Source organism: Girardinichthys multiradiatus, chromosome 13 (assembly GCF_021462225.1).
Source record: "Girardinichthys multiradiatus isolate DD_20200921_A chromosome 13, DD_fGirMul_XY1, whole genome shotgun sequence".
Taxonomy (NCBI): Eukaryota; Metazoa; Chordata; class Actinopteri; order Cyprinodontiformes; family Goodeidae; genus Girardinichthys; species Girardinichthys multiradiatus.
The window spans coordinates 10,522,735-10,547,320 of record NC_061806.1 but is presented as its reverse complement, the minus strand read 5'-3'; the positions used below and the strand labels follow the sequence as shown (position 1 = coordinate 10,547,320).

At 39.7% G+C, this 24,586-nt stretch overlaps 2 protein-coding genes across 4 annotated transcripts in view; one reads left to right on the top strand and one right to left on the bottom strand.

The window, feature by feature from the left end:
- Positions 1–8,964: 8,964 nt before the first annotated feature.
- Positions 8,965–15,580, bottom strand: LOC124879550 (heat shock factor-binding protein 1). The gene is made up of 3 exons (XM_047384179.1): positions 15,340–15,580; positions 15,161–15,227; positions 8,965–9,799 (listed from the first exon to the last, which is right to left on the bottom strand). Exons 1-3 carry the CDS (start codon positions 15,382–15,384, stop codon positions 9,705–9,707), a joined length of 207 nt encoding a protein of 68 aa, XP_047240135.1. The 5' UTR covers positions 15,385–15,580; the 3' UTR covers positions 8,965–9,704.
- Positions 15,581–19,204: 3,624 nt separating this feature from the next.
- The window catches only part of LOC124879014 (solute carrier family 66 member 2), a 49,139-nt gene continuing 43,757 nt past the window's right edge, over positions 19,205–24,586 (top strand). For 2 of the 3 annotated variants that reach the window (XR_007040931.1, XM_047383269.1), the window contains exons 1-2: positions 19,205–20,099; positions 20,864–20,997. Coding sequence is in view for 2 of the 3 variants with exons in the window: in XM_047383269.1 (XP_047239225.1) it covers positions 19,897–20,099; positions 20,864–20,997 (337 nt within the window). In the remaining variant the exon portion in view is untranslated. The remainder of the gene's footprint in view (positions 20,100–20,863; positions 20,998–24,586) is intronic. The other variant, XM_047383270.1, reaches the window with a different exon arrangement.

The window sequence follows — 24,586 nt, the reverse complement described above, 5'->3', positions numbered from 1 at the left end:
AATCCGATTGAGCACATCTGGGACATCATGTCTCGCTCCATCCACCAACGTCACGTTGCACCACAGACTGTTCAGGAGTTGGTGGATGCTTTAGTCCAGGTCTGGGAGGAGATCCCTCAGGAGACCATCCACCATCTCATCAGGAGCATGCCCAGGTGTTGTAGGGAAGTCATACAGACACGTGGAGGTCACACACAATACTGAGCCTCATTTTCACTTGTTTTAAGGACATTACATCAAAGTTGGATCAGCCTCTAGTGTGTTTTTCCACTTTAATTTTGTGTGTGACTCCAAATCCAGGCCTCCATTGGTTAATACATTTTTATTTCCATTGATGATTTTTGTCTGATTTTGTTGTCAGCACATTCAACTTTGTACAGAACAAAGTATTCAATGAGAATATTTCATTCATTCAGATCTTGGATGTGTAATTTGAGTGTTCCCTTTATTTTTTTTGAGCAGTGTAGTTTCTTGAAAACTTTTTGCTGACTTTAACCTCTTGGTTAAGGCTTGCTGTTGCTTACAGACCACACTTCATCATGTTCTGGATATTTTATTTTTAAATGCTTTAGGGCCCTTCTAAATATTTCCCACTGTCTAGACTAGTGATTTCATTTTACTCCAACAGGAATATATTTATACATTTTCTACTGGTCAATTTTTAACTTAATAGTTTTCTGTTTTATTGCATTTTTTCCATTTTAGTGAAACCCAGTGTTGTGTTTTTATGAAGAAAAACATGTTCGTATTGCAGCTGATGCATTCATTATTAATACAGATGACTAAAATTAGCTTTCAGAGCAACTCCACCTAAAATATACAAGTTCACAAACACAGTTGTTTAGGTGATGGAAGGAAAACTACAGATAGGACATGACATTTATGGTAGAAACATAATGATCTTCTTTTCATTCTTTGACTTAAAACATAGCTGTCCACCTAAACTGACAAGCTGTGCAAGAAGAGCAATAATAAATAAAATAAAAACAGCCAAATGGCCGGTGGTAACTATGGTGGAGCAGCTAAGATCCACAGCTCATGTGAGAGAATCTGTTGAGAGGACCCTTATTAAGGAACAAATCTGTCCTATAAAGTGGAAATAAGAAAGTCATTGTTGAAGGTAAGCCATAAGAAGTCCTGTTTGCTGTTTGTCACAGGCCACAAAGAGAACACAGCAAACAGTGCAAATTAAAACTGAACAAGATCCAAAACACAGAGTAGTGGAGAAATAACCCTGTAGATCAACACGAGACCGCAGGGACATTCATGGAAGAGGCCTTTAGGGCCTTCATAGATAAAAACCTAGAGTCCAAACATGCAGCCAGAGCTTGAAGGTAACAGTGTAGAATAGATATTACCAAATGACCCAGTCAAGACCTAAATCCAATTGGGAACCTGTGCCAACAGTAGAAAATTGCTTTACACTCATTCTATCCATCTAATCAGCTTGGGCTGTTTTGCAGAGTAAATTTGTAAAAAGCTTTATTTCTGGATGTCCACAAGACATGTAGCTGTGATTGCAGAAAAGGTGGTTTGATGATATTGATGGTATATTTTACAAGTGTTCAGGCTTCAAATATGGAGCAAGGGAGGAATCAAAGAAGGGAGTAAGGAAACAAGGAAGGACAAAGGACCCAATGAATTAAAAAAGGCATTATAAAGGAAAAAGAAAGAAAGAAAGATTTTTAGATTTAATAGCACATTTATTTTTCAAAGAATAATCAGTATGACATTAAAGTTTTTCCAATCACATAAACACAAAGGTAAACATTAACTGTCCATCAACAACAACACACAATATTGTTATAACACCACTGAGAGAAAAACTCAGTCAAATTATTCATCATTGAAAAAAATTAAAACTCGGCTTTAACTATATTTAACCATCAAAGTCAACATTGTGTCAACTTTTTCCTCTGGAACATTGTTCATCTTATTTCTTCTACTAATATAAATAGAAAATTGTGCTTGTCCCATCAAAAAATGTAACAGTTTCCACTTGATAGCTTCTTTTTTTGTATAGCCTGCACCAAACATAAAAGCCACTTCAGACCAATTAACTCCACATTTTTTTAAAAACATCTTTCAACAAAATAAACAAAGGAGCAAGTCGCTCACATTCAAGAAACATATGAAAAATAGTTTCCATTTCTTGACAAAAAGGACATAGTTCCATTGCATCTTTTTAATTTTAGACACAAAACTATTAACACTCACTGCCCCATGTAAAATCCTCCACTGTAGATCACCTACCATTTTACTCAGAGGTGGTTTATAAAAGACCCTCCATACAGGCTTCTGATTTTCTTCAACTCTTAATCTCTCTCTCCAAACACTATCAGTCCTCCCACTCAACTGTCTTTTATTCAACCCCTGAACAGACATTTTTTACAATAGTTTTCCAGTTAACATATAAAAATCGAAATCTTTATGAGTGTTCAATAAAGGACCCATCACTTCTGTAAAATCAATATTTAATCCTATTTCTGGAAATTGATCTGTCGCATCAGGAATGTATTTTCCATTAAAGTAATCCATTAACATCTGCTTTTCATCCAATGTTAAATTTGCAACCCAGAAGTCTAAGACAATCCGTATGATATCAACTGATTTTAACCCAATCAAAGAAGCTGTTGCCTCTGTGTTTTGAAATCTTGGTCCAGCCACCTCCACAATTTGTCTCAATTTTAGAACTTTTTTTTCAAGCAATCTTCTTATCAACCCAACTCCAGCTCCATCCTGTATATCCAACCGTGCTCCAAAAATTAAAGGTTCTTCTAGAAGCCAAAACAAAGATGTCGTTGGTTCCAGTCTTTTTCAATTAAAAACAGTCCAAGCTCTAAACAGACCTTTATAAAACATTAGCATTTCATAAGGACATATCAGTTTACAATTTAATAAAAACAAAGAAACATCCAAGCCAAGACCTCCCACTCTTCTCAAGACAATACTTGCTAATGGTTTCCAGAAAACATCCTCCTCCCTTTCCAAGCAGATATTTCTGAAAAAACGTGAATCTAAAAGCTGCAGTTCTGCTCTCCAGATGAACCAATCCCTGTCCACCTTCCTCTTTAGGCAAGAAGAGCACAGCCTGGGATACCCAAAGTTTATTATGCCAAAAAAAAATTTATCATACAGGATTGAATCCTTTGGAGTAGGTCAGAAGGGGGCTCCAAACATGCTAATTTATGCCACAATAAAGAAGCAACTAGATTATTTATAATAAGCACTCTTCCTCTCTAAGACATTTGCGGCAACAACCATTTCCACTTTCCAAACCTTCCTTCCACTTTCTCAAACATTCCTTCCCAGTTCTTTTTTTCTGTGTCCTCATCCCCCAAGTACACCCCGAGATATTTCAAACCTCCTCTTTTCCATTTTAAACCACCAGGGATTTTAGGAAGCCCTGTAAGCCAACCTCCCATGGCTAGAGCCTCACTCTTAGTCCAGTTGACACGTGCAGTTAAAATGTTACAAAATAAATCAACAATTTTCCCCAACTTAGTCACTTCTTCTTGACTTTTAACAATAACAATGATATCATCAGCATATGCAGATAAAATAAATGACTTATCAAACCCTGGTAAAGTCAAACCATCAATATGTGATCTAATATTCTTTAACATTGGTTCAATTGAAAGAGCATACAACATTCCAGACAAAGAACAACCTTGTCAAACACCTCTTGTAACCTTGAAAGGTTTACACAAGCAGCCATTAACTTTCAGTACACTCAATATTTTCATACAGAACCATAATCTTGGCAATAAATTCAGGGCCAAGACACCAAAACGTTTGGAGGTAACGGTGCTCAACCCTGTCAAAAGCCTTTTTCTGGTCCAAAGAAATGAAACCAGCATTACAGCCAAATGAGCCAGTGACCTCCAAAATATCTCTAATAAGGGATATATTATCAAGCATAGATCTGCCAGGCACACAGTAAGTTTGTGTTCGATGGACAATCTGATCAATCACCTTTTGCAATCTGTTTGCCAGCGCTTTTGACAACAGTTTGTAGTCTGTACACAACAAAGAGACTGGACGTCACTTTTTAATGTCCTGAAGATCACCTTTCTTCATTAGCAATGTGAGAACTGCTGTCCAGCAACTCTGAGGAAGAAGTCCTTCAGCAAAGCTCTCCTCAAAAACCTCCATGATGTCGATGCAGAGGTCCGACCAGAAAGCCCTGTAAAATTCACTTGGAAGTCCATCAATGCCAGGTGCTTTCCCTCCTTCCATACTTTGCAGTGCAACATGAACCTCATCCAGAGCTAAAGGCTCTCCCAACTCCTTGGTGAACTCCACAAAAACTCTCGGGAGACCACTGCAGAGATGATCAAAACGTTCTTCATCCTCAGCATATTCAGAGCTATACAGATCAGCATACAATTCTGCTGCTCTCCGCCTGATGTCCCCATCTGCAGTCAAAAGAACCTCGGCAGCCGATTTTAAACCATGCAAGAACTTGCTGTGTTCTTTCTTTTTTTTTTCCAATGAGAAGAAAAACTTTGTAGCGGTGTCCATCAAAGCAACCTTCTGGAATCTACACCAAACCAATGCTCCCTGTGTCCTTGAGCCCAGCAAATCAGCCAAAGCAACTTTTTTGGACTTGAGGTTTTCTAAACAACCTCGATCTCCTGTGGATTGTGCAGAAACCTGCAGCTCCACTATTTCAGTCTCCAGATCTCTTATAGATTTGGTTAAATCAGATGAAACACTGACAGTGTACTATTGACAGAATTCTTTAATTTCAGTTTTACCACGATCCCACCATGCCTTATAGATATAAACTCCTCTTTTCTAGATCTGTGAATTCTCCAGAAAAAACTAAATGCCTTCTTAAAATTAACATCTAATAATAAAGTCGTGTTAAAATGCCAATAAGCAGACTTATGTTTAAGATTGGCAATAAAAACATTACAAGAAACCAAAGCATGATCAGAAAAACTAACAGGATGAATATTACACTCTTGGAAAATACCAATATTATATCTAAAACTGTATATTCTATCTAACCTAGCTGCAGAAAAAGAATTATCCATACTCCAGGCCCATGTATATTGTCTTTCTTGATTATGTAATTCTATCCATACATCTGCTAATGAAAATGCATCTATTAAATGCTTTAAGCAAGTTTTTCAAGCTGGATGAGGTTCAAAATGATTCCTACCTAATTTATCATTTTCTGTACAGTTAAAATCTCCACCCAAAAAAAGAAAACTTCCAGCATCACATTTACATAAAACATCTTCAAGTTTATGTAAGAAAAGAACCCTAACCCGTCCTGTATTTGGAGCATATACATTAACAAATGCAATATTAAAACACTCATACTTTGCTTTCAGCACCATTAGTCTACCTTTTACCACCTCCTCAACTTCACATGACTCTGGTAAAAAGTTTTTAGAAAAGTGCTACTCCACCGCTGGTCTGATTTAAATAACTCAAAATAACTTCACCCTCCCATTCTCTCCTCCAGTATATTTTACAGTGCCTTGCGAAAGTATTCGGCCCCCTTGAACTTTTCAACCTCTTGCCACATTTCAGGCTTCAAACATAAAGATATAAAATTCTAATTTTTTGTGAAGAATTAACAAATGGGACACAATCGTAAAGTGAAATTACATTTATTGTATGTGTCAAACTTTTTTAACAAATCAAAAACTGAAAAGTGGGGCGTGCAATATTATTCGGCCCCCTTGCGTTAATACTTAGTAGCGCCACCCTTTGCTGCAATTACAGCTGCAAGTCACTTGCGGTATGTCTCTATCAGTTTTGCACATCGAGAGACTGAAATTCTTGCCCATTCTTCCTTGCAAAACAGCTGGAGCTCAGTGAGGTTGGATGGAGAGCGTTCATGAACAGCAGTCTTCAGCTCTTTCCAGAGATTCTCGATTGGATTCAGGTCTGGACTTTGACTTGGCCATTCCAACACCTGGATATGTTTATTTGTGAACCATTCCATTGTAGATTTGGCTTCATGTTTTGGATCATTGTCTTGTTGGAAGATAAATCTCTGTCCCAGTCTCAGGTCTCTTGCAGACTCCAACAGGTTTTCTTCCAGAATGGTCCTGTTTTTGGCTCCATCCATCTTCCCATCAATTCTGACCATCTTCCCTGTCCCTGCTGCCGAAAAGCAGGCCCAAACCATGATGCTGCCACCTCCATGTTTGACAGTGGGGACGGTGTGTTCGATTTTGGTTTCATCTGACCAGAGCACCTTCTTCCATATGTTTGGTGTGTCTCCCAGGTGGCTTGTGCCAAACTTTAAACGAGACTTTTTATGGATATCTTTGAGAAATGGCTTTCTTCTTGCCACTCTTCCATAAAGGCCAGATTTGTGCAGTGTACGACTGATTGTTGTCCTATGGACAGACTCTCCCACCTCAGCTGTAGATCTCTGCAATTCATCCAGAGTGATCATGGGCCTCTTGGCTGCATCTCTGATCAGTCTTCTCCTTGTTCGAGATGAAAGTTTAGAGGGACGGCCGGGTCTTGGTAGATTTGCAGTGGTCTGATACTCCTTCCATTTCAATATGATTGCTTGCACAGTGCTCCTTGGGATGTTTAAATCTTGGGAAATCTTTTTGCATCCAAATCCAGCTTTAAACATCTCCACAACAGTATCTCAGACCTGCCTGGTGTGTTCCTTGGTCTTCATGATGCTCTCTGCGCTTTGAACAGAACCCTGGGACTATCACAGAGCAGGTGCATTTATACGGAGACTGGATTCTATTTATCATCATCAGTCATTTGGGACAACATTGGATCATTCAGAGATCCTCACTGAACCTCTGGAGTGAGTTTGCTGCACTGAAAGTAAAGGGACCGAATAATATTGCACGCCCCACTTTTCTGTTTTTTATTTGTTACAAAAGTTTGACACATCCAATAAATTTCATTCCGCTTCAAGATTGTGTCCCACTTGTTGTTGATTCTTCACATAAAATTATAATTTTATATCTTTATGTTTGAGGCCTGAAATGTGGCAAAAGGTTGAAAAGTACAAGGGGGCCGAATACTTTCGCAAGGCACTGTAAATAATCACTGTGTGTTTCTTGAATCATCAACACATACAGATGTTTTAGATTCATTAATTCAAACACACTGATTCTCTTCCTCACATCTCTGGCTCCATTCAGATTTAAGGTGGAAACTCTGAAGTGGCTCATTCCCAAAGGTGTAAGGATTTACACTAATAAAGACAAAAAACTAACAAAACTCAGACTCCTCATCATTATTAAGTTCTTGTTTAAGTTTTCCGATCAGTTTTTTTAACCGGTAAACTTCTTGGTCAGTATAGTCCCCTTTTCTTTTATTATTCAACTAAGATCTCACATACAGAAGAAAAAGTTTCTTCTCAGGAAAAAAATTGTATACTTTAACATTTTTCATATTCTTTGTAACCTTCAAAAAAGGTTTAACAATTTGTACATCATAACGTTTCCTCTGTAAAAGATTTACAGGATGAACTGGCCAAATATCTTCAGTCCAACATTCATCTTGCCATTCCTCCTCTTCATCCATATTACTTTCTAATTCCAGACACATTCCTGAATTTTCCATTCCTGTGTCATCTCTGACTTCATTTTCGGTTTGAGAGCTAATAACACACACTTTTTTTCCTTTTTCCAGAAAACTCAATATCATCATCCAGTATTTGACTGTTTTCCATATCCTCTACATCGTCTGTGTTCGTTTTCCTTTGTTGAGACTTTAGTAAACACTGACTCTGCTCTTCCACACTGTTATCCTCTTGATTTCCCTGCGTAACTAACACCGTTTGACTTTGAATCTGCACACCTTGCTCTTCGTCCTCTCCCTCAAAACTATTTTCGTTTACTTGTTCTGTCTGAGCGGGATTCTCAGACGTTGTCTCTTCTGTTTCATTTGTCTCTGGTCTCCCTGCATCTTTGTCTTCAGTTTGTTTCGGCATCTGTTTGCCTCCCTCATCTCCCCTTAGGAAGTTTTTTCTGGGACATACTCGAACTAAATGAACTTCTCCGCAACCAAAACACACCAAAGTGCCCGAAGTCACATAAATGGCATAATCTAAGTCCTCCACCCGCACATTGAACACTAAATTAAGGTCTTCATTCTTTTTATTCAGAATCAGAAGGACCTTTCTTTTATGTGAAACAACATGCTTTAACAGCGGTGACTTGCAACCTGAAGGCAGCTTTCTGATCGGGGAAATAATTTTCCCGTGCCGTGACAGTTCTCTCATCAGCAGTTCATCACTGATGAACGGAGGAATATTTGCAATTGTCACTTTTTTAGCAGGTGTACTCAACGGAGAAACTGACAAAAACACATCATTTACAACAATACTCTTTTCAATCACTTTGTTTGCCTTCTCCACACTATCAACAAACAATCACTGCCCTGTTTATCCTGGCAGCAGATTTAATGCTGCTACAACCAACAACTTCTCCCACCGCCAAATTGCACTCCTCCACTGTAGTGCTAGGACAACTAGGTATGATCTTAAAACCATGTTGCCTCGTAAGCTTTGTAAACTCCATTCACAGCAAAACGCCGGTTCCTACTTACTGAAAAATAATCAGTAACTCTTAAATCAACTTCACCAACACAATCCAATCTAAGACAAATACCCAAAAAGACACATTAAAGATAAAAAGCAAAGTTAGAAGTCCTCAATCTCTCAGTCCACTCAGCACACGCTCCACCACCAACCCCCAGCGCGAAAGAAAGAAAGACAATTTTTTCATACTCTTTTCATTTCCCATACTTATGCAGACCTGAAAAACACAGATCTAATTCCAGGCATTTCCAGAGTACATAGGAACCCGGAAAATGAGGCATGACAGAATGTCAGAAAGAGATTGAAGTAGGCAGTGCAGGATTTATATTTTTGTGGCAATTACATTCACCAACTGGGGAAAACTTTGCAATGGGTTGTGTGAGTGGAAACACTGGCAACAGAAAACCTAAAACACTAGATACAGAATTGCAGTGGAGATTTAATGAAATATCCACATTTTAGAAGATTCAATCAACTTTTTAGAGTCCTAAAAAAGTGCCAAACTTTATTACAAAGAACAGAATACAGAATATATATTGTAGAGAACATTTAACATATCCTGAAATATATCAAAATAAAAATGTTAAAACCATTTGGAAGCAGTGAAAACAAAAACCCTTTTTAATGAAAGTCCATTCAAAGCAGGACTGTTACAGAGCACCAGTGTGACATATTTACCAGAGGTTGTATAACAGGGATTGAAGCTGATGCACCTCCTAACTGCATCTGTATATGTAGGTGAAGCTTAAACAGTGGAACAATATATCGCTGAAGATGCTCTGGTCAGATGAGACCAAACTTGAACTTTCAACCAAAACACTGTATAGTGAAAAACAAACACCCCCATTGTGACACATGATCATGGCATCATCATTTTGCAGGGATGCTTTTCTTTGGCAGGATAGGGAAGCTGATATTGATTGGAAGATGGCTGAAGTTATATCCAGAGCAACCTGGAAGAAAACCTGAGAGCAGAGGTTCAACGTCCAGCAGAACATCCTTAAACATACAGCTAGTGCTACAACTGAAGGGTTTAGATTAAAGCATGTCCATTTATTACAATAGGCCAGTCAATCCAGACCTAAACCCAATTACTTGAAAAAGCTGTTCCCACAACACCGTGATGCCCCAAAGACAGATAAAGACAGCCTGTCAACAGTCACTTTGAACTGGACTGATCTTCCATATCAGCTTGCGTCATGAGCTGAACTACATTCTTCTCCAGGTCATCAATGCGAGTCCCCATCTGATCCAGTGTACAAGTCAAAGAAATCTGCGTAATACCAATAAACAGGAAGTAGTAAAATGGATGTGTTTCACAAACTTTGCAGCCTCATTTTTTTGCTAACAGGTCACATTGATTCTTTTCAGTATTGATCAAATTGATATTTCATCACAAAGACCTTTATTACCTTAAAAAGTTGATATTACAACTGAATTCTCAAGAGAACGCAGTCAGGGATGGAAGAACTGGGATAACATAGACTAATAAATTTTACACCCATCATAGAAGGTTGTTCTGAGTTCTGAAACCTTTAATTGTACTTGATCTGCTCCCAGACGTGCTGTTAGTTTTTCTCTTGTGGTTGGTCATAGCCCAACCAAACTTTGGGTAAAGATTTTCCTCTGCTGGCCTTTGGCTAAAAAAGTGGGAGACGAAAGCATACAGGATTTATGGTGATCGCTTTAAGTTTGGATTCTGCAGCCAGATTTGTCTCAGTTCCTCGCATGTTAGGAAACAGATGAAAATTGATCCACAATCACAGGATAATCCGTTTTACTTTGGGTGCATGCTCCATACACCCTTGTTAAAGACACATGTTAAGCTTCATCTGTTTGTAGGAGCAACCACAAACAAAACAAGAAGTATGAATGTTGCACCTAAGTTCAATCCACCAAGAACACTGACATTAGTAATGTCAATAGAAGGAAAGTTTTCGTGCAATTTAATGTAAGTCTGCAGCTGACCTGTGTACATCTTGTTTCTTGGCAAAGTACTATGAACATTCTTCTGACTAATATTAATAATAATGACGTTATTGCAAAGGGAGTTTCCAGATTACCAAAAATGTCAACGTAAAAGTATGAATTCAGAAACCGGACTTCAGGATGTGGCCAGGAATATTTAGCAAGCACCAGTAAAGTGTTTTCCTAAAGGTGCACCAGTGCAGAGCTCGTGCAACACTGGCGGCAGGTGGGTGTGAATAAGCCCTGTAGGACAACAAGGAGGCATCCTGATAAAAACCACGTATGGGGTTGCATCTCATGTAGGTAGCGGGAATTCTTACAAATTGCCCAAGAACACTGATATGAATAAAGAGTGGGATCAAAATGTCCTCCAGCAGCAACATCTTCCAACAATCAAGCATCCATAAACTCCTGAGATCTAAATCACCTGAAGGTTCTGTGATCAGTTGTCAGAATGCAAGTGGATAGAGAAGATGGAATTGAAACAAAAATCCAGAACATTACATTGTGTGATCTTTAAGTAATTAATTAGCATTTTATTGCATGACATCAGTATTTGATCACCAAACAACTAGTAAGAATCCCGGCTCTCACAGACCTGTTAGTTCTTCTTTAAGAAGCCCTCCTGTTCTCCACTCATTATCTGTATTAACTCGTTATCTGTATCAAAGACACCTGTCCACACACTGATCAAATAAACTCCAACATATTCACAATGGCCAAGACAAGAGAGCTGTGGAAGGACTTCATGGATAAAATAGTAGACCTGCACAAGGCTGGGATGGGCTACAGGAAAATAGCCAAGCAGCTTATTGAGAAGGCAACAAGTGTTGGAGCAAAAATTTTTTTTAAATGGAAGAACTTCAAGATTCAGTTCAATTCAAAATTATTGTATTAATCCCAAAGGGAAATGAAATGTTGATGCAGCTCAAATTATAAAGGTTTCTTCAAATAGCCATTGTAGATGCTTTATGGTTGTGGGCAGGAAGGATCTCCTGTAGTCTGTCTTACAGCAGATCTGACGAAGCTTCTGACTGAAGACACTGTTGTTGTACAACAGTCTCATTAAGAGGATGCTCAGGGTTCTCCATAATGTTCTTCATTTTATGAACAACACTTCTTTCCACAATGATCTCCAGAGGTTCCAGAGGAGTCCCCAGAACAGAGCCAGCCTTCTTTATCAGCTTGTTGAGCTTTTTTAAGTCCCTGGCTCTGATGCTGCTTCCCCAGCAGATGATGGCAGAAGAGATCACACTTTCCACAACAGACTTAAAGAAGATCTGCTGAATCTTGCTGCAAACACTGAAAGACCTAAGCTTCCTCAAGAAGTACAGTCTGCTCTGCCTCTTACAGTTGCATCTCCACTCCAGTCTGTTGTCCAGGTGAACACCGAGGTATTTATACCACTCCACCAACGCCACTTCTTCTCCCATGATGGAAATAGATTTTGACTTGTTCCTGTTTTTCTTAAAATCTATAATCATCTCCTTTGTTTTATTCAGGTTCAAGATGAGGTGATTGTTTCTACACCATGTGATTGTGTTTGTCAGGTAGTCTTTGATCCAGGAGATTGTTGAGGTCTCCACCTGAGTCTTCTGGAGTTTCTGACAAAGCAAATCAGGTTAAATTGTGTTAAATGCACTGGAGAAATCAAACAACATGATCCTCACAGTGCTGCTGGCTTTGTCCAGATGACAGTGGGTTTGTTGAAGCAGGTGTATGATGGCATCTTCAACTCCAACTCCACAGCATTAAGCAAACTTAAGGGGGTCCTTATAGTTTATTGTTTGCTTACTCAGGTGGTGCCAACAGGAGTCTCTCTAGGACCTCCATGATGTGGGATATCAGGGCAACAGGTCTATAGTCATTGAGGACTGATGGGTGAGTTTTCTTTGGTACCAGAACAAGACAGGAGGTCTTCCAAAACACTGGAACAGCACAGAGCTGTTCTGCACAGGCCTTTAGGACTCTAGGGCTGACACAATCTGGACCTGCAACCTTGTTGCAGTTCAGTCTCCAATAGTCTCTTCACCTAACTTCTTGAGATGCACAGCTGGAAAGGGGAGACAAAGGGAGCATCATCATCTTCTGATTTGGTTTTCTCACAGTCCTCTTTATTACAGGTTACTTCTGAACAAGGGGCTTATATTTCTAGCAGAGAAAATCAAGATTGTGATCTGATTTGCATAGAGGAGGTCTTGCTTTGGAGATGTATGAGTCCTTGATATTTGCATAAAACAAATCCAACGTTTTGTTTTCTCTGGTAGAGCAGCAGACAAACTGTTGAAATGTTGAAAGTGTAGCAGAGAGTGAAGCATTGTTAATATCACCAGATATTGCCACAAACGCATTAGGGTTTTGTGTCTGTAGCTTAGCAACAAGTGAGCTTATGGCATCACATGCAGTGTCGGCAACAGCTAAAGGTGGAACGTAAACCGTTGCCAAAATAACACTGGTGAACTCTCTGGGTAAATAATATGGATAAAAACTTACTGCTAACAGTTCAATATCTGGACTGCAGAGACGACACTTCACAGTAACAGGTCCTGGATGACACCATCTGTTGTTCACAAGTACTGCTAGTCCACCTCCTTTACGTTTGCCGCTCCTCTTTATCTTTGTCTGCTTGTATGGTCAGAAAGCCTGGCAAAGAGATGCTGGAGTCAGGGATATGATCCTGCAGCCATGTCTCAGTGAAACACGTAATACTGCATTCCCAATACTCTGGCTGGGTCAGCAAAAATCCTTCCAGCTGCACAGCATCCGATACAGGAGACAATAATCATCCAAAACAATCTATTGTATCCACCACAAGAGGAATTTGAATTAATCAGAATGAAAAGTAACAGAGCTACTCCAACTTGTTGCCACCTTGAGCGACGCAATTCTAGAGTGACCATGACGATTTCTCCCTCAGTCTGGGGCTCCATGCAAGATATCACCTCGTGGGGCATCAATGAACATGAGGAAGGTGAGGGATCAGCCCAGAACTACACAGCAGGACCTAGTCAATGACCTGAAGAGAGTTGGGACCACAGTCTCAAAGAAGACCATTAGTAACACACTACACCGCCATGGATTAAAATCCTGCAGCGCACACAAGATCCCCCTGCTCATGCCAGCACATGTCGAGGCCCATCTGAAGTTTGCCAATGACCAACTGGACAATCCAGAGGAGGAATGGGAGAAGGTCATGTGGTCTGATGAGACAAAAATAGAGCTTTTTGGTCTAAACTCCACTTGTTGTGTTTGGAGGAAGAAGATGGATAAGTACAACCCCAAGAACACAATCCCTACCATGAAGCATGGAGGTGGAAACATCATTCTTTGAGGATGCTTTTCTGCAAAGGGGACAGGATGACTGCACCATATCGAGTGTAGGATGGATGGGGCCATGTATCGGGAGATCTTAGCCAACAACCTCCTTCCCTCAGTAAGGGCATTGAAGATGGGTCGTAGCTTCCAGCATGACAACGACCCGAAGCACACAGCCAGGGCAACTAAGGTGTGCCTCTGTAAAAAGCATCTCAAGGTCCTGGAGTTTCCTGGCCAGTCTTCAGACTTGAACCCAATCGGAAATCTTTGGAGGAGCTGAAAATATGTATTGCCCAGCAACAGCTCCGAAACCTAAAGGATCTGGAGAAGATCTGTATAAAGGAGTGGTCCAAAATCCGTGCTGCAGTGTCTGCAAACCTTGTCAAGAACTACAGGAAACGTCTAATAACTTTAATTGCAAATAAAGATTTCTGTACCAAATATTAAGTTTTGTTATTCTGATATATCAAACACTTATGTCATGCAATAAAATGCAAATTAATTACTTAAACATCATACAATGTCATTTTCTGGATTTTTGTTTTTAGATTCTGTCACAGTTGAAGTTGAAGTTAAAAATGAAAGACTTCTACATGCTTTGCAAGTGCCAAAACCTGCAAAATTGGCAGTATATCAAATACGTACTCTCCCCACTCTATCTCTTCATACTGGTCAAACACTGCTGTGGGATGGCATCCAATTCTTCAAACAACATTGGTTACAAATCAGAAAATGCATGTTGTGTTGGTCATTCTGCCACGAACAGTATGGCCAAGCTGATCCCACACATGTTCAGTGGGGTTGCAGGCAGGTCAATCCACCATCTCTACTGCCAAATTGTGGAGGTACGCTCTGATAAAGCCCACTCTGTGGGGAGATATGCAAAATCTCATCTAAATATCTTGCTGCTTTGAGACTGCCGCCAGCGACTGTTTCTCCTCACTATCACACTGACTCCACCAAAATCTGCTTGGCAGAGAAGATTAGGCAAGTTCATCATGCATGCAACACAAAAATGTATGCATGATCATTTCTTAGATAGATTCTTAAATGCTGCCGCATTTACGAGGAAATAAACAGGGTTCTACCTTAGAAGATTTACTACCGAGAAGCGTTGTTAGAATAAACACATTGCCTTCCTTTAGGTGCTAATTTTAGCGACAATAGATGCTTTAAATAACATTTCCTGCTCGCGCTGTCGAAAAGATTGGATAATTTGTAAGCGTGACCGCCCTCTAGTGGTCATCAGCTTTCCTTAATTAGTGACCGATTTCAGGTGCGAGTTAAATCTAGAAAAAAATCTTAATGGAAATGTAAAGGGGAAAAGGATATTTCTTGATTCCAGCTGTTCAGATATGGCCAGGAACCTCTCCTGAAGTCTCTGCATCGTAGTTTCCATCTGAAGAAACAGAAGAAACAAAACCTGTTCTTGAAATACAGTTAAACAAATGTTTGGCTGCTAAGTTGGGGCGCTTTTTACAAGATTTATGGCTCCCGGTGAACAAGCTTACCGCCTCTGTCATTTCTTGTGCGGCTTTACAGTCTGATTTGGACATTTTTTTTCTCCAAGCAAAACACTTGAGTTTCGATTCAACTGAAATATGTCCCAAACGAGTTAATAAATGATCATTTAGTTAAAGTTGGTGTTTAGCGCGACGCTAGAAATGAGTCCCTCCACTGTTAACGTTGGCAGTGACTGCCTTAACTTTGCGGCACAACAGCTGAAGCAATGAAAACCCGCACTTCCTCTGTTGGCTTTCGCCAATTCAAAATAAAGGTTGCTCCCTTATTCAAAGCATTTGTTTTCTTCTGGAAACTCAAATTAAGTTTCATTTAATAGTTCAGTTAGAAGGCAACAGTAGCTCAATAACCTCTCGTTACAACTAGGGCTGAAACAATTCATTGGATTAATCGGATTAATATATTATTGAAATTTCGTCAACTAATTTAGTAATCGAATAATCGTTACAGATTCTAAGACATGCCATTTGCTGAAAGAACAACCCACTCAGAGCCATAATTAGGCCACAATTGTACAAAAAATACATATATTTTGTATTAAAGATGAAAAAATGTCTTTGTTGGAAAATATGCTTTATCTAGAACTCCTCAAGTGTTTTAGCTTAACCTGGTTCAAATTCTGTAAAAAAAAAAAAATCTCCTATTAAGCACCTTTTGCTATTCAATTATTTATCGATTAATCAAAAAAACATGGTCGACACATTAATGGATTAGCAAAATAATCGTTGGTTGCAGCCCTAGTTACAACTCAGGTATGTGTGCTGTCATCTGTACAACACAATGAAGCTTGAAGCCGATGAGCGACCGAAACAGATAGGGGCAACAATTTAGGCTCACCATATTTGGCCAGTAACAAACTGAAAAAGTATTCCCTTGTCTGATGACTGCCAAATTTAGCTGTCACATTCAGATGATAGGGTCAGAATTTGGAGTAAAGAACGTGAAAGGTTGAACGGCTGAAAAAGCCAAATCCATGTTTTACTACTATTGTAAAACGTCAGCAAAGTTGGTGATACTTAGAAAAATTGGTACTGACTGGTAGTGAGTTTTTTAAAAATGTAACCCGAAAATGATATCCTGCTTAGTTTGACGTTAAAACTCTGCAGTTTAAAAGTGAAACACATAATCTTTGCGTTGTTATTTTGAAGTTAAAGATTCTCCCATTTCCTGTTTCGTGTGTTTTGACTTTTCCTGGTTTGACTTTGACATCCCCGGTGATGTGTGTGCAGCGCTGCATGGCAGAGCATGTTGTTAACTCTTTGTGAACAGATCCATCCAGTCAGATAGGTCAGGTCATGGTGGCGTTTTATTTCTTTTTTATTTCAGTAGAGCTGGAAAAACCGCTCCTCTCTGACACTTAGGTGTTTATATATCTGTCCTTTCATTACACCCCATAAAGCTTTATAATCCGGATTTTGTGTCTTTCAGCTCAAGGGGATGAATTTATAATGAGAAACTAAAATAGAAAGATGAGCTGAAGTGAGCTGCAGCACTGAGTCTGAATCAAAAGGACATGTGTGGCATGAGATAGGAATTAAAAGTTAACTAAAATAACCCAGAAAGATAAAATATTTAAATTCGAGAAAATTACCTTTGTGTTCCCCGCTCTTCAATAAAATATTTGCTGTTCCTGCTACAGGGCTGTGACCCGGGATGAAACCAGCCATCTGTGACCTACCTGAATATTTGGCTATCCTTACTATAAAAGGTTAGTTCAAGTAACAGCACTAATTTCAATGTTCCCTTAAAATGAATGAACAGAGCTACACATGCATTTCCATGTCATACTCTGGCCACTTAGCAGATGTCTTTTTTAATTTATCCAAAAAGATAATTACAATTGCTGGTGTGTTTTGAGTCATTTTCATGTTACAGGGTCCAATTCTGTTTAATATTTAATCATTTTATAGATGGGCTCACATTTTCCTCAAGTGTCCTTGGATACATGGTAGAATTTATGATTGTTTCTAAGATGGTGAGCTTGCCAGGTCTTGCTGCAGCAAAGAATCCCCACACCATGACACTTCCAGTTCTGTGCTTCGTGGTTGGTAGGAGATACTTTCCCCTGGAATCCTGTATTTGGTTTATTCCAGAAATCATTTCTGTTCTGGTGTCCAAATAAATACATTTTTGACTCATCTGTGCAAAGAAAATTACTCCAGAAGTCCCGGTCTTTGTCTACATTTATTCTGGTAAACTTTAGTCTGGCCTTCATGTTTTTCTTTGAGAGCAAAGGTTTCCCCCTTGCACACCCTCATGAAAGTTAAACTGGTGCAATCTATTTTTCATTATACAGGCTGATAGGTCTTGGGATGCCATTATAGAGGTTTTAGAGACTCCTTTTAGCATCATAGAGCCTGCTTTTAGGGTGAACTTGCTAGAATAACTGGACCTGGGCATGTTGACATTAGAGGTCTACATGATTCCCACTTGACAAGCAACACAGGAAAGTAATCTGGCCCAAGACCATGAAGGGTTTTATAGACCACAAACAGAACATCTTTAAAATCTGTTCTTTATCAAAGTGCAGTGATTGACTGGTGTGAGATCCTCCAATTCTGTGGTGTTAATCAGGACTCTGGACGCAGCGATTTGATGGAGCTGCAGCTGCCTGATGATTTTATTTCACTATTTAAAAACAAGGATGTGTGCATTATCTGCATTAAGCTGGAGAAAATTCTGACCTATCCACTCGTTTGGATGGACTAGGGTCATGCATTGACACTGAGATGTAAAGTTGTGTATCGTCAGCATACATTCTGTAGGAGATGTTGTAATACTCTATAATCTGAACTGGGGGATCATATAGATGTTAAGTAAAAGTAACCCAAGAATGGACCCTTAACCCCACAATTAATTTCTGTCTGACCCTGAAAAAGTTTAGCACTGTACCAAACAGTCCTACCCCTTTTTTGTGCCTATCAAACAGAAGGTTATGATCAACTGTGTCAAACGCAGCCTTGAGATTGACTAATACCAAGACACCAGTTATCGACTCATCACCGTTCAAAACCTTTACCACTGCAGTTTGAGTGCTGTGGCCTAGTCTAAACCCTGACTAGAAAGCATCATGGATTTGGTTTCTTCAGAAGACATTTAGGGCTGCACGGTGGTGCAGTTGGTAGCACTGTTGCCTTGCAGCAGGAAGGTCCTGAGTTTGATTCCTGGCCTGGGGTCTTTCTGCATGGAGTTTGCATGTTCTCCCTGTGCATGCGTGGGTTCTCACTGGGTACTCCGGCTTCCTCCCACAGTCCAAAGACATGCCTGTTAGGTTAATTGGTCACTCTAAATTGACCTTAGGTGTATGAGTGTGTGTGCATGGTTGTTTGTGTGTTGCCCTGTGATAGACTGGTGATCTGTCCAGGGTGTACCCTGCCTCTTGCCCATAGACTGCTGGAGATAGGCACCAGCTCCCCTGTGACCCACTATGGAATAAGCGGTAGAAAATGACTGACTGACTGACTGACAGAAGACATTTGAACAGTGCAGTTTTCAGAACCTGTGGAAAATGACCTGATTGAAGGGAAACAGACACTGTCTGCAATATTTTAAGGGGAACACAGCCAGAAGTTGCTGGGCAACAAATCAGGACAGTATGTTGTGGATTTCCAGTTATTAAGTGGCAACAAATGTGGCGGTGTCTTAATTTATTCCTCACCAGAAATTGTATTATTTTTACTACATTTTGCAAAACATTTCAAAAGGTTTTTTTGTTCAGTTTTTACTGTTTTTTTTAAATTACTTGAAAATCTAAAGTATTGATAGAATAGATATTGTACATGCATTTGTCTAAATATGTTAGAAAAAATTATATTTAAAAAAAGTGTATAAAAACAAACATGCGTCTTGTTATAATGTTAAAATTAGGAAATAACCAAGTTAATATTGTGAGTTTGATGATGAGAATCTTGTAATTATAAGATAGGTGATTTATATTTATCAGATAAGTAATGCATAATTATAGGATAGCTAAGTCATCACTATGAATACAAATTGGCTTGTTTGATCACAGTGGCAGAAACGCGCGTCCCTCGGTTTGGTGGGGGAACCATCTTGTTTGAGTTGTACCTCTTTGTTCGAGCTTGTGACGTGTGACGTTTAAGGAAGTGGAGAAAGAAGACAAAAACCGACTGAGCTGTTGGGCTGTACAGCGAGTCAATGCATGTTATGTTAGTACCGTTTTTTTCCTCTCATGATCACAGTCAGATTTTAGGATTATTTCACTGAGATTTGTCTCGATGGTTTAAATGCTGCAGCTCAGACGGATATCTCGCTAGCATCAACAAGACATCAAATCATCAGCTATTTGTCTCATCCGGCGAACAGACCGCGGCCGGATTTTTGTCCATGTTCTGTAAAACAACCTTCCGGTTTATCGTTTCGATGTCGTGGCATTAAGACTCCATTGTTTGTACATCCTGGGTGAAGACCAATCAAAACACGGATGTTACTCCCCTCCCCCCGCGCACCCAAAAGCACCATCATCAACAATCAGCCCCTAGGAGCTCCTCCAACCAGCTGGCTTCGCTTCAAAACAACCGCTGAACATGGAAGATGAGGTGTTCGAGCATGTTGTGTCCGTGTTCGGCACGCTGGTGTCGTGGGTCGCTGCTGGTGCCATCATGTTCGGCGGGGTGGTGCCCTACATCCCGCAGTACAGAGACATCCGCCAAACTCAGAAGGCGGAAGGCTTCTCCACATACGTGTGCTTGGTCCTGCTGGTGGCCAACATCCTGAGGATACTGTTCAGGTACGCCTGAGTCCTCCAATGTTCCTGCATCAGATCTGTGGTAGCCACACTCCGATCAGGAGGAGGATGTTAAACTCAATAGGACCCTGATGAACCTTCTGTAGCGTCACAACCAAAAACCTCTGAGTATTTTTATGTGACAAATCGACTTTTTAAATGTTTTACTCATTTAAATCTGTAAAGTGTGGTGTGCATTTATATTTAGCCCAACTTTGTTCTGACAGTGCTGATTAAAATCCAATGTGACCAATTGCCTTCAGAAGTCACTTAATTATTTCACAGATCTCTTTCATGTTAGAGAGGCAAGTCAGTGTTAAATGGAAACTGTCAGAAGTTTCTTCTATAATGTGCTGAATGTGCTCAACTGAAACCAAAATGGAGTTTTCTGGCTAACATACTAATCTGTGTGTGTGTGTGTTTGAAAACACTAACACTGCACCTTACAGGGAATCTGGTCAGAGTTGATGGGAATATTGACTGAGCTAAATACTGGAGAATCTTGGAACAAAGCCTGTAAGAGGCTGCAAAAGGATTAAGACCAGGACAAAGACCCTAAACATACCGCCAGGCCTACAAAGGAACGGTTTAGATTAAAGCCTACTTGTGTATTAGAATGACCCAGTCAAAGTCTAGGTCTACATCCAGTTGATCACATTATATCCTGAAAACAACACACTAAAATCTGTGGATGTAATGTGGCAAAATGTGAGAAAAAAAAATGGAGTCACTGTATGCTACAATTTCTTTCTCCATTTTTCATTCAGATTTGGCCGCTATTACGAGATGCCGCTGCTGTGGCAGAGCATCATCATGATCGGCACCATGCTCGTCATGCTGAACCTGTGCACCAACGTCCGGATGGCCACCGAGCTCAGCACCAAGAGACGCTCTTTCTTAGGTCAGAGACGCTTGAGTGAGTGAGTGAGTGAGAGAGAGAGAGAGAGAGAGAGAGAGAGGCCGATCATTGTTCACTGACCTGATGACAAGGCTCATCAAAGGTGTCCAAAATGAGCATTCAGAATGCAAATGTACGTTTTATAATAGACCTCGATGCCAAGCCTAAACATGCTAAAGGTGTGTTAAAGTTCTTAAACAACCATAATATTAATGATTTAATATTAATCAATCTGGACCTTACGCTCTATGTTGCCTTAAAAGTGTGTGAAAGGCACTTATCGCAAATAGGAAGTAGGGGAAAAAAGGTCTAATCTGACCTGATCACATTCTTCCATGTGTTTGGTGTGTTCCATACATGGCTTGTGGCAAACTGCAGATGAGACTTTGCATGGCTTTCTTCCCGCTTTCCCATTAAGGCCAGAGTACCCTTTTGTGGAGTTCGTGGTTGTAAGGTACACCTGGCAAAATACTTTTGCCAGGTGCTGTAGAGTTGGGCCCATCACTTCTATTATATTATAACAAGCAATCAAACGATGACAAGATGCCCCAGAATAGTGGTGTGTCCTGAAACCTGGATTTGGTGACAGAAGAACTACAGTTAACGTGTCTTCATCCTGGTAAATAAAGATAAAAGCCTTAAAATCTCCTAGTTACTCATTAATCCGCCTTGAGTTGCCTGATAAGGCCGGTGTTTGAAGGTAGGCGTGCTCTTGATTAACATCCTATCCCTCATGTGACATTCTTTTAAAGTAAATGTATGGGAGTGGCTGGGCCAGATACAGACCCCCTCCCCACACTTGTGTGATCATCATGGAAACTCTGAAGTCATGAGGAAACGGTTAATTAAATTAGCCAATTTAGACCATTCCTTTAGATAACGTGTCACAGTTGGGGAACAGGAATGTTCTTGGCTCATTGCAAGTGACTTTTTCAGAACTCTAGGTAAAAACACATCCACTGAAACAATCAGGTAACAGAAAAAGAAAAAAAAAAAAAAGTCAGGGGTATATCATGATGTTTTTGCTTTTCAGTTTTTTAACTAATGAGCCACGTCTACACTTTTTTGTTTAAACAGTCACTTTTTATTATATTTCATTTAAAGGATTCTGACTCCCAAAAAAGTTCAAGTCCGCTGAGACAGACTGGACATCCTGCTAAGCTAGGCTAGTTAGTAGATGATCTTAAGGCTGTTTACGTCAGATGCGCTCTGGGTAACTTAATGCTCCACCTGCAAGACGGAAACCAGTGATGTGGTAGTTGTCGTGCATGGTATAGTTCTGGGTTCTGTGTGAGGGACTGATTCATTGGGTTGTCAGTGCAGTGTTAGAAATCAGACATTTTTTGCAGATGTTTCACACTCCGACCAACACTGTTGAAAAGGCGTGATGTTCGTTGCAAGCATACTTTTACAACATCTCGGACATACGTCTACAATTCAATAATCCTCTGTAAAGTGATGCGTTATTAATACTTAATTCAGATCAGTTATAAACTTTGATGGAGCCTTTACAGGTGTCTAAATATTGCTTTTGGATAAGATTCATAATTGCAGGATTGTTGTTTTCAGGATAAAAAGAGTATTTTAGCTCAGCGTAATTTCATGATGTGGGCCTTTTCAACAGTCTTGCTCATAGTGTGATAAGTGAGCAAAAAGGCCACTTTTCGAATCCAACACTACAAGCTAACAGAAGTTCAAATAAACTGTTTATTACCACAGCTAACTGTGTATTTTATGCATGTGGCAGCCATATTGGTTTTTGAGAACGGGGTCACTGAGAAACGTCCAGGTCTCTGTTCATTCTTCCAGCTTCAGTGTGAGTTAATTTCTCCAAGTCGGAATGTGAAGGTTCCAATACGCCAACATGGGTCCAATGAGTCGGCATACTATGGCAGTAGCTATCTATCTTCACCGTGGAGGGATTTTGGGCCATTCTTTTATTTGAGTATATTGAAAATATCAAGTACATCAAAACATTTTAATCAAGTTGAGCCCTGCACTTTGACTGGGCCAATAGAACACATTGATTTCATTCTGCCATAGATTTGCTGCTGTGTTTGTGGTCATTGTCCTGCTGTTGGCTCGAATTCAGCCCCGATTTAACCATCTGATAAATGAGCGCACAACTGACTGTAGAATAATAGTCGTTTTTGCTCAACTAATGTAACATGCACAGGTCCTCTGTCTTCTAAGACAGTCCAAACCACCATTCTTGCACCTCCAGCTGGTTTGAGGTGTTGATGCTAGTAGGCTGTGATCTCTACTTTGGTCTCATCAGTCCAAAGGACAGTGTCCCAAATCTCTTTTTGTTCATTCAGATGCAGCTTTGCAAATGTTTTGTAGTTATTCTGGGCATTTCTCAGTTTGACCAGTGGGATGTCCACATCTGGGAAGATTGACGGCTGTCTTAAATGTTTTCCACTGGAAAATGAGGGACTTTGGAAATGGCCTTGTTACCCTTGATTGGCAGCAGCGGTTGCTTCTCTACGGTCATTGCTGAGGTCTTTCCTCCTGCTCCAGACCATCAAGCTTCCAAAACTCTAGCTTTCACAGTGGTGGTCACACCTGCTAATGATAAATTACTACTGTGCTTTAATTAGCTACAGCTTGTGCTTTACTTTATTTTACTTGATCAGAAAGGTTAAACAAATGTTAAACCATCGGAAAATGTTTCAATTCAGATTGACGAGAATCTATTGCTACTTGTAAGGCTGACGCCACTGTATGAATAATTGCATCATCTGCATAGAAGTGAACATTATTTGGATCTAGACTGAATTATTTATATAAATAGAAAAACCTGCAGAGTTGTAGTTGTCTACAGACACACAGGGTTCTCCTATTGCACCCTTGGAGACCAATTCAACACAGCCTCGCTAAAGCCAGAATGTTGCAGGCATTGTTAGGCTTCTGTCTCTCTGAAATCCAAAGAAAGCAGCAAGGGTGTACTTGGCTTTTTACACACTGCTTTTCCATTTGGACCTCATCTTTGCTTTATAAATAATGAAAATATGGAGGGTGTTTTGTGGCTTTATTCATTTAAGGTTACGTGTGATTAGTTTTAGAACCTGGAAAAGACCAGATGATTTCATTATGTCCCGATACCTAAAACTGAAAGAAGGTGTACTTCCCCCCCCCGGTTAAAATGTGTACGTTTATTTTCTTTAAAACATTACTACAACTATTGCTACTTGCTTTTTGTCTTTCTTTTCCCTTTTGAAGGCTAACAGAAAGGCTTAATTACAGGTAACAAGAAACACAAATAAAGGTATTTGCAAATTCTCCAACTGCTCTACGAACTGCTCTGTGGTTAATTTTCCCCGCCACCATCTGTGTCTCTAAAAAGTGATTAAGTCATATGGGGATAAAAACAGGAAAAGCTGGTCTTATTGGTTTGGCCTCACAAAATCAAAGATAAAATAAATAAAAGGATGTCGCATTCATTAAAATTCACTAAATAAAACAGCTTAATTAAACAAAATGAAACAAAATACTTTATAACTTTTTTGTTATAAAGTATTTTACCTAAATATACCCAAATATATTTAGGTTTAATTCAGCTATTTGGAAAGTTCCTGTAGCTTTATGCTCC

Coding starts and splice junctions, on each gene's coding strand:
- LOC124879550 (XM_047384179.1), bottom strand. CDS start 15,384: ATGTCCAAATCAGACTGTAAAGCCGCACAAGAAATGACAGAGGCG. Junction 15,228..15,339: donor CACAAGAAATGACAGAGGCG/GTAAGCTTGTTC, acceptor CTGTTTCTTCAG/ATGGAAACTACGATGCAGAG. Junction 9,800..15,160: donor TGAACAGCTGGAATCAAGAA/ATATCCTTTTCC, acceptor TGACTTGTACAC/TGGATCAGATGGGGACTCGC.